The following is a 10239-nucleotide window of genomic DNA, read 5'->3' on the forward strand; positions in this document are numbered from 1 at the left end:
AAAAAAAAAAAAAAAAAAAAAAAAAAAAAAAAAAAAAAAAAAAAAAAAAAAACAAAGTGAAAAACTGCTAAAGAGAGCTTTGAACTGATTGAAAAATGGCGGCGGCCATGGAGGTGAGCTAAGAAACCTGATGAACTTGAGAGGAAACAGAGGTTATAACGGATACAATATCGGTCTCGTGCGTGAAATGAACCAATCCTAATATTCCTTTTAGCTGCTGAAGACAAACCACGGTTGCCGCACCACCCATGAACCCCACTATTGTTGCATGCGACAAAAAGTCAACAATAAGCCCCAGCCTGCACTTTCCAAACCTTCCCAATTAGATTAAATAATTATTTAACATGATATCAAAGCAAGAAACTCGTTAAAATAACCTGAGAAAACCGAGAGAAGCTTGGAAAACACCGGCGAAGAACGTGGCAGTGAAAACCAACTGAAGGTATTGTTTCGGATGTTCGACGGGGCTGACTTCCTTCCCCATTATGGCAGCCATGAGCAACGATGCCACCGCTACCGTCCCGACTGCCACGTCTTTCGAGCTACCAAGCATGGCATATATCAACGGAGGAATAAAGCTCGAATCTGCATGGGTTTATGAAAGTGTAATGATGATGATAATAATAATAATAAGAAGAAGAAGAAGGTAGCTAACATGGTATCAGAGAAAGAGGTGTTACAGAGTCCGATGATAGGAGGGATGCTAGCCAAGCTGGCGTAGCTGATGCCCTGAGGGACGGCTAAACTGGCTATGGTGACACCGGACACGAGGTCGGATTTGAAGAAGTCGAGGGTGTAATGAGGAGCCCATTCGAATATGGGGATGAAGTACTTTAGCCAGAGGAGAATTTGGGGTCCTAAAGTCTGGTTTTTGAACTGTTTGAAAGGGTCATCGGGGAAGAAGGTTTCTTTGAGGTTGGAGCTTAAGGACTCCAAGAATGGCTTGGTTGGTGGAATGGCGACTCGGTGAGGGCACTCAAAATCTGCGTTACCCATGGCTCACAAACTTCACAAGAAATGCTCGTAACTTGAAAGGATGGTGGGAGGGTTGGGTTAGCTGCGGGGGGGCATATAACGAGGAGATTGGGAAGTGGGGAATCTCCAAAGTGGATTGCTGGGGCCCAGTTTGGAGAGACACGTGGAAAGTCAACAGAAGTTTGACCATAATAAAAAATAAAATTAATGAAGAAAATGCAGTGATTTGGTTATATTTTTGGTGATGGCTCAGAGGACAGAATCTGAGACATAAATTTGTTAAACAAATGAAAAATTCGATCTGTGATTAACGCACATGATGTGTTTTTTCAATTATTTGTTTTCGTCTTAGTGGCTTTCTCTGTAGCCTTTTTTTTTTTTTTTTTTGGGTTAATTATTCTAATTAATAAAAATTAAAACATCAAATTTAACCATTTTCTTTTAATATAATCAATTAAACTAAATAAATATAAACTACTTTTTCTATAATTTTTGTATAAATTTTAATTTCTAAAAAGTTTGTACCATCGACTAAAATATTCAAATCTCGCCTCATATAAAAATGCTCCAAGTTAAATACGTTAACTTTAAGTCATCAAAAATGAAGATGTACACATTGTTGGTATAATCACTAATTTTCGAGAGAAAACGAAACATTTCTGACATGGAAGTTGAAACCTCTGCATAGTAAACACGTCACCTTGAGGAGGGGAAGCCTGGAAGGAAAAGTCCAAAAGGACAATATCTGCTTGTAGTGAGCTTAAGATGTTACAAAGGGTATCAGAGTCAAACACCAAGCTATGTGCTAGCGAAAACACTGGACCCTCAAAAGGAGTAGATTGTGAGATCTCGCATCGGTTAGAGAGGGAACGAAACTTTTTTTTTATAAGGGTATAGAATCCTCTTCTTAATAGACATGTTTTAAAACTTTGAGCAGTAACCTATAAAGGAAATTCCAAAGAGGACGTGATGGACTTGAAATGTTACAAATTCTTTACTTTCGAGTTCATATGAATAATATTCACCTTATTTTAACAAGTGGTAACTATCAATTATTTTTAAGTTTTTTAATCATCATATCTTCATAATCACTCTCATTTGAATATCATCTGAGTAAATTTATATATATATATATATTTGGAATGTTAGCATCAAAGGTAAGAAATGATTTGAGAATGATTAAGGAATATTTATAAAAATAATTAAGAGGTAATTAATATTAATTAAACAAGAGTGATGCTGTACTCCATTACTTACCATACATAAAATTGCAAGCTTTAGCCAAGTGGTCGCCTAGTTTATTACGTGGAGAACTGTCAGACAGAAGCTTCCATTTGGGAAGACCAAAAGAACTTAATGTGTTTCATGTGGGCGTCTACATAAATAAATGGAAAACATTACTTTTTTTTAAAAAAAAAAAAAAATCTATCTGTTTTCAAATTTGAACAGATACATCATAAGATTAATATGATTAAGTTTTTGTAACCCTTTGGATCTTTAATTTTGTTTATAGTGACTATTTTTTAGGGTTTTACGGTGCATCAGATCTCTATTAGTTATCCGTTCGTTATAGTTTATAGTGACTATTTTTTAGGGTTTTACGGTGCATCAGATCTCTATTAGTTATCCGTTCGTTATAGCTGGTAAATCTGTTTGTTGGCATTCAATATTGCAGTCTACCATCAAAGTAGAGTATATGACAGTCTTTAAAAAGCTATTTGGAGGCATGATTTGATTAATGATTTGGGTATTGATCAAGAATTAAATTAGAGCACAACCCACAAACCAAAATATTAAAAATTCGAATCCTGATCGTCATACACTTAAGAGCTAAAAACACTCACAAATTAGATAAAGATGCAGGGATTTGTATGTTCAATCTCATAAAGAGACATACATATCAATAACTATTGAGCTAAACTCACGTTGACTCGTCATTTAAACTTACCATTCTATGCTAAACAAATGTAGACCAGTAAACATGGTGATCGTCATTTAGACTATAACATAGTAACCATTCTATGCTAAACAAATGTAGACCAGTAAACATGGTGATCGTCATTTAGACTATAACATAGTAATCGACTATATTTTAGACGAAAAGGTTCAAGAAAGTGGAAGAAGATGATGAAAATGATTGAAAGCATGCTCATTTATGAATGGAAAATAAGGTAAAAGTTGGATAAAAAGGTAGGTTAGTGCAAGTTTTCTAGGGCTTCCATATGTCATTCCCTATTGGTAATGGGTGATATAGTGAAAGTTAATGCTTAGTGCACTCAAATATAATCACTTATTCCAATTACTTAAATTTCATTCATTTTATAAACAAAATTAAGTTTAGAGTTCCCCAAATGATATCAATAAATCCACAAGCATAGGTTATAACTTCCCCCACATAATAACTCCACTATCTACATTCATTTTCCATCCATTAATTTAAGATTAAAAAATTTCATAACTCCTAAAATATATTTTTTTGATAATAGAAAATAATAATTACTTTTGAAATATTAAATTGGTTGATAATTCTTTTTCAAATTCAAATTTTTTTTTTTTTTTTTTTTTTGACAATAATTTGGTAATAGAACAAAACAATAGTATAATTCAAATCACTTTAATAAGTTTTAAAAAAATAATTCTACTAATAATAATTTGATTATAATGTTAATCCATTTCAATAATGCAGCAATAACTCCAGTATTAGTGGGACAATTAATATTAATTTCATAGAAAGTTCCTGATATTTTATTGCCAAGTGGCATCATGCAAAATTAAATTTTAATTAGTGATTTTATATATTTTTTAAAAAATATGTTATTTGAAAGAATATTCTTAATAGATAATTTTTATTTTCAAATATAAATACAAAAATGTAATATAACATTGTTTTTAAAACGATGTGTGAGGTTAACAAATGATATTAGAGCTAGACAAGATTCACAACGATGTGTGAAGATGGAAAGCTCAAAGATTTGAATTTTTGAAAAATGCAGATTGAAGATTATCTGTACAAAAAAGATCTCTACGAATGTTTGTCGGAGTGAAGTCGGATACTATGACCATAGTGGAAGCTCAAGTATCGGTAGAACCTAGGATTACCCGGTTGATGTTGTCGAGAAACGGGGTGTTGGGTGGGACGGGGACAATAGAAGAAAAAAATTTGATTTGATTTCAACATTTGCATGCTCCAATCACAATCTCATCTTCAAGAACTCTAATGATCCAATTCATAATGAATGAAAAGATGAAGAAGTTAGGGAAGAAAGGAGTGGCTATGGAGATGGAGATGGAAGAAGGGGCGCTGTTTGGTGGTCAATTTCCATGAGGTTTGGGCGGTGGTTCGTACAAAGTCGGCCCCGGAAAATTTGTACTCAAAACTGCACTAAGTGAAAATGGTGGTCCTCTTCTGCGCCACGTCTCTTGGCTCATATCTTGATGTCCCAAAACAAAATGATATCAACCCGAATATAAACCTGCTACCCACACCATAGTTTTGTACTATCTTCAACCCAACCCTCCAAAAGATGAACACCTCATCTCTATATTTATAAATCATTTATTATTTTTCAATGGGTACGAGATATTTTAGAAAAACTAAAAACAATTCAAATCTCCAAGTTCATAGGTTACATTGAATCAAAAGAAAATTCATGTAACACTCTAAACGGTATAACAACGAGCACGCTAGACCCCCGGATTGTGAAATCTCATATCGGTTAGAGAAGAGAACGAAACATTCCTTATAAAATTGTGAGTCTGACAACGATGACAATACATAACGAGACAAAACGGACAATATTTTGATACATAATATTTTGATAATTGATGGACAATAATAGCCACCGAACATAAGGGTATACGTTAAAACGGAATCTATCTCGAAACTGAAAAAAAAAAAATTGTTTTTGATACATAATGTTTTGATCATTGATGGAGAAACAAAATGTTGTGGGATAAGGTATGTGGAGCAAAAAAGTGGTTGAATGTAAAGGGAAAGTAGACAAGCAATCCATGCCAAAATCCACATGCTTCTTTCTTCCATCATTCTCATTTGCTGCCCATCCATCCATTCGTTCATTCAAACTCGAGACATAGATTGAACATTCTATATACATCGTTCATTTCTAAAGTTCTATTCCTTTTCCAAGATTCTTTTCGATGATCTGTCGATTTGTCTTTAAATTAAATAAACATGGCCTAATTTAAAAGGTTATTTTGAATTCTCTTTTTGTCACGAGATTGATGTTAGCAGGTAAATTATAAATTTCTCTATTCTCTCCAATTACGAGTCTAAATAAATATTTTGAAAAATGCTCGTAATAAAATATAATCGAATGTGAGATTTATTTATTTATTTATTTTTTTTTTTTGTTAAACAAATGTGAGATTTGGGAATGGCCGACATTATAATATTATTCCTTTAAATAAATTCCATTTTTTTCATATACATCTCCCCTCTCACCTAACAATTTCGAACTGCTTTTTTGGATTATTAATACCAAATACATTTGTGAATGTTTGATTAATCCACCACATTCAAATGGTGTAGTAAAAGGGAAAATATGGTAACCCGTAATGTAAGGCAAATATCTAGGGTTTAGGGTTTAGGGTTTAGGCAAATATCTAGATATTTGCCTTATAATGAACGGTCAACTATCCTTAACACCCCCCGCAAGCTGAGCGTCGGATTTGAACGAATATGAAGCTTGGATCTGAAAAATTCAAAGAGAGGTCGAGAAATACTCTTTGTGAAGATGTCAGCAACTTGGAGATGAGAGGGTACATATTGTGTACGAAGTTTGCCAGCGATAACAAGTTCTCGAAGAAAATGATAATCTAGTTCAACGTGCTTGGCCCGCTTGTGAGAAACAGGATTAGAGCTCAAAAAAATAGCACTTTTGTTGTCACATAAGAGTAAGGGCTGCTGTGAAATAGGGACCTTGAGGTCATGCAAAAGATGCGTAACCCAAAGAAGTTCAGCAGCAGTTGTGGCAAGAGCACGATACTCAGATTCACAGCTGGAGCGTGATACAGTACAGTGTTCATACCAAAATATTAATAATGCTACAAACATGATTTGTCATTTCTGGTATGTTTCTCAATAAAAGAAGGTGGGTTGTTAATATAGGTACTAACTAGTAACTAACTTTTTCCAACATTTTTTAATCATTCAAAATTACTTTCATCCGAAGTGATTTTAGTTTATGTATCATGTTTTTACTTTGATACCAAGTCAAAAATGTTTTTTTTTTTTTGTTACCATGTGTATCCATAAATACTGTTCTTATCATATCAAATTTGGTCAATAATATCTAGAATTTATGGATAAATATCAGGTTTGTACAAACAATTCACAAAGTCGAACGTCGTAAAATTTGAAAATATAGAAGTAAACCAAGAGGAGATTAAAAAGGAGATGGAGAGTGGACAATAGAAATGCTTTACGATACCCTATAGTGGATAAACGAACAATAATTGAAGAGAGAAAGAACTAAAAATGGACTCATATAGTCCAAAAGATAATCGAGTGCTTTTAAAAAAAAAAAATTCTTATCGAACAGATTTGCTTATATACTCAGTTTGTTTCGTTATATATTTTTTTTCTTTAATATTTATTAAAAAGATTTAAGGCATTTGTAAGAATATATTAATAAAAAAGAAATATGAAAAAATAATTAGAACTCTAAATTATTGAAAGAAATATTTATGAATTTGTTTTATGTTTAAATACAATAATAGAAAGAAAAAAAGTGAATAATAATGACGAAAGCAAGCAAAAGGAATTGTGTCTGTCAAGTCAACTTTGAGGTTCCTTTGCTTTTCTACTCCCAAGATAACTTACAGTTGACTTTTATTGACTTTTGAAGTCGTGGCGCAGTTACATTGGTCCGTCGCATTCCATCCGCTGTCACATATGCAAGGCAGGCACTCCAGCTAACTTTCCATTATTTTATAATTTTACCGGTCCCACCAGATGCTTCCTTAAAAAAACAGAAAAAAAAAAAAAAACAAAAAACAAATTAAGGATATTTTATGTCCAAAATCATTTTCCACCCTTCACTCATTAGAGACAGTAATTTTAATTAATTAAAACAATCCTCGATTAAGTTAAGATATTTGACTAATTAACTATACTTTTAATGAAACAAAAGTTTACGATAAAATAATTTCTTTGGGTACATTTTTAATCAGCCAATTAGTTAGGATTAATTAATTAAAATTGAATAATTAATTATGTTAATTCAATAATAAAATAGTTCCGTAACCGAATAAAGCATTAATTAGCTGAGATCACATACGAACCAGTAGCAGTGACTCAATCATAAAAGTTATGTTTTTCGAGAAAATATGTTTTTTTTTTTTTTTCCCTTAAAAGATCCAAACATTTTCCCCTCACTCTATAAGCCCAGTTAGCAATAATTGATGTGTCCAATTTGAAGCCCATTGTTCTCAAATTGAATTTTATTCTTTTTTTTCATACCACAAAATTAATATAAATTTTAAAGATTAATTATTCAACGTCTTAGAGATCTTCGGAGATTCAAATTGATACCACTTGACATAATTGTAATCTTGTTATAGCAAAACTGGGCAATACTTATTCTAACCCAGCAAACAAATCATTCACGAGAAATATGAACGTCACAAACAACGTTGGCGTATGTTCAAATCTCAAGTAACGTTTGTGAAAAATGTTTTAGAAGACGTGTGCGAAGAAATACATTTAAAAACGATAGGAAATAATCAAAGAAGGTAAGTTATATGACTATAACGTGTGCGAAGAAATACATTTAAAAACGATAGGAAATAATCAAAGAAGGTAAGTTATATGACTATAAGCATATAATATATAACTTAGGGTATGAAGAGGTGACAACTCGATGAAGGAAAACTTCGTCTAAAATCCAATAAAGCTGCAAATTCGATGGAGGGAGCTTAATGAACATGTTTGAACATATCTTATTTGATTAGATGTTTATTGTCATCTAACAGGATCGATACCAATTCATTAAAACTAAAAAAACTTACAAACAAAAAGGAAAAGAAAAGGGTCAGAAATTGGAGAGGTAACTCCTTTTGGTTTCAGCATCTTCTTTGTTAGTATCTGTTTCCATAACCCTGCAACACAAAGAGGTAACTCCTTTTGGTTTCAGCATCTTCTTTGTTAGTATCTGTTTCCATAACCCTGCAACACAAGAACACCAAGAACAACATTTCGTTTAGAATGTGATCCAGAAAATTTATCATTTTCTTCCATTTTAATTTGTTCATACTTACTTCCTGTGCTGCCATTGATCGACAGTAGTTCGAATTCGTAATGATTGAGCATGTCGAACCACATTCGCTGTCCTTGAGCGACACGGTCGACCGGTCGAGCTTGATCGGCCATGGAGGGTAACTGGTGCCATGTGTTGCAGCGCCCAAATGCGACGACGACCGTTGCATTTTCACCGCTCTTGGAATGTTCCTCCCCTCTACTGATACCCTCCGTCGGCTTGGCTGCCTCTCGAGCGATTCCGGCCGGGCCTTTGGCGCGCTTTGTGACCGCACTTTCGCCTTCGATGACTCGGTGTTCGCCATGTAATTTGGGAACAATTGGTACTCATAAGACAATGATTCTCCGTATTCTGATCGGGGGAATTCAAATGGGAGTCGATTTAAATCGGTTTTCGCCCTGGCGGAGAAGCATTGGGGACTGTTTTGAGCTGTTCCGAAGGCGTAATCATCGTAATGGCCACCGAAAGTTCTCGGGCTTATATCCGCCATTGCCGATGGCGTCGGCGAAAGACGGCAGCTTTCTTGATTCGAATACGCGTAATGGATGTAGCTATTGCGATTCTTTATGCTGCCCCCTAAATCCATCTCCACGATCTTTATATTCTCTTCCATTTCTCTGTCAATCTCCTGCATAAATAAGAACAAAAACAGAGCAAAAACAGAGTCATACCGTATCGCTGAAAAATTATGAACAAGATCCGATTTTTATCACAACCCAAGATTTGGATTCGAAATTACTTGATGGGGTTGTCTTAAACGGGTTTCTTGGAAGGATTTTCTATGTGCTGAGTGCCATTGTTGAGCAGTGGGCTTCGAATCTTCAGCCATTTTGATCCTCTGTGTTCGTGCTCTGTCTTGCGCCGTCACTAAAGCTTGCATACACCGCAGAGTATCAGTGGCTCTTTTTCTTACTAAATGGCCTCTGACCATCGCTTGTAATTTCACCAATCCTTTCAATGCATATAGAGCCTTTCTCGCCTGCAGTTTCAATCGCAACAAAATTGCTTTGAATTTCGATTTGGGTATTGTAAATTTGGTGTTAATTTTGAGATTTGTGTATGTACCAGATAAGATCTGAAAACAGATTGGATTTTAACTGCAGCAGCTTCTTCAATTGCAGTGGCTTTCCCGTTTGAAGCTGCCGTCAAACGAATCACGGCAGCAGCAGCTTGGGCGGCGGCGACTGCGACGGCCGTCGCAGCCGCCAGCGCCATTGTGTGTTTGTCCTGTTCCTTTTCCATGTCGAAGGTAGTAGTCGCCGGTGGGGTTACAGCGGTGGAAACATTCAGCTCCGGTGGATTCACTTCCTTGGTCGGCGAGCCTCGTCGGAAACTCCATCGCTTCTTATCTTTGGGAGTCGAAATCGGAGTGGTGGGGTTTTCAGAGGAAATGGGAGAAATCGGATTGGCGATTTGGGAATGTTCTTTATGGAACTTCTTGCCGGAGAGGAATTTCTTGAGCCATTTTCCAGCCTTACCCATTTGGAAACAAACTCCGGCGGACTAAAAACTGGAGATCTCTGCAAGTGAAGGGAAGATCTTGAGATGAAAATGGCGGTCTGTGTGTATCATTTGTCTGTTGTGTTGCTTGGTTGGAGTCATTAAATTTACAGAAAATGATGGAAGTGAGCGAGATTTGAGTTAAGAAACAGAGTGGAAAGCTCCCTTTGTGACAGATTCTGAACTATACCAACCATGATGTTCTTCTTTTTGTAATGTTCTGTCGTATTGATAAATATTTTATTTTATTTTTCCTAAACGGTGATTATCCATTTATTTATTCTATATTTGTTATATTAAACTAAGATATTCATATGCCTTACTCCTATTAAAGTTGTAGATAATTAACATATTTGAAATCATTATTTGTTAAATTATTTTTAAAAAATATTTAGTTAAAACAACATCCGTGGTGCGATGACATATGCATTTTGCAACTTGGTTGCTCATCATCGAATGATATTCAAGACACTAAAGGAAGAACAAG

The 10239-nt window shown here is 34.8% G+C and overlaps 2 protein-coding genes across 3 annotated transcripts in view; both read right to left on the reverse strand.

Annotated features, from left to right (window-relative positions):
* The window catches only part of LOC111473096 (sulfate transporter 3.1-like), a 4308-nt gene extending 3280 nt beyond the window's left edge, over window positions 1-1028 (reverse strand). Inside the window, 3 exon segments of the mRNA XM_023118658.1 lie at window positions 128-299; window positions 378-585; window positions 681-1028. Coding sequence (XP_022974426.1) covers window positions 128-299; window positions 378-585; window positions 681-996 — 696 coding nt within the window. The 5' untranslated portion in view covers window positions 997-1028.
* A 6883-nt stretch (window positions 1029-7911) lies between these two features.
* LOC111473086 (protein IQ-DOMAIN 1-like) lies at window positions 7912-9964 on the reverse strand. 2 transcript variants are annotated; one of them, XM_023118644.1, is made up of 4 exons: window positions 9318-9964; window positions 8992-9231; window positions 8254-8880; window positions 7912-8094 (listed from the first exon to the last, which is right to left on the reverse strand). In XM_023118644.1, the coding sequence occupies exons 1-4, from the start codon at window positions 9732-9734 to the stop codon at window positions 8074-8076; spliced, it is 1305 nt and encodes a 434-aa protein (XP_022974412.1). In that variant the 5' UTR covers window positions 9735-9964; the 3' UTR covers window positions 7912-8073. The 2 variants fall into 2 exon arrangements, with proteins under 2 accessions (XP_022974412.1, XP_022974411.1); XM_023118643.1 differs by lacking the exon at window positions 7912-8094 and adding an exon at window positions 8106-8161.
* Between the last annotated feature and the right edge of the window lie 275 nt (window positions 9965-10239).

This window comes from Cucurbita maxima, unplaced genomic scaffold (genome assembly GCF_002738345.1).
Source record: "Cucurbita maxima cultivar Rimu unplaced genomic scaffold, Cmax_1.0 Cma_Scf00103, whole genome shotgun sequence".
NCBI lineage: Eukaryota > Viridiplantae > Streptophyta > Magnoliopsida > Cucurbitales > Cucurbitaceae > Cucurbita > Cucurbita maxima.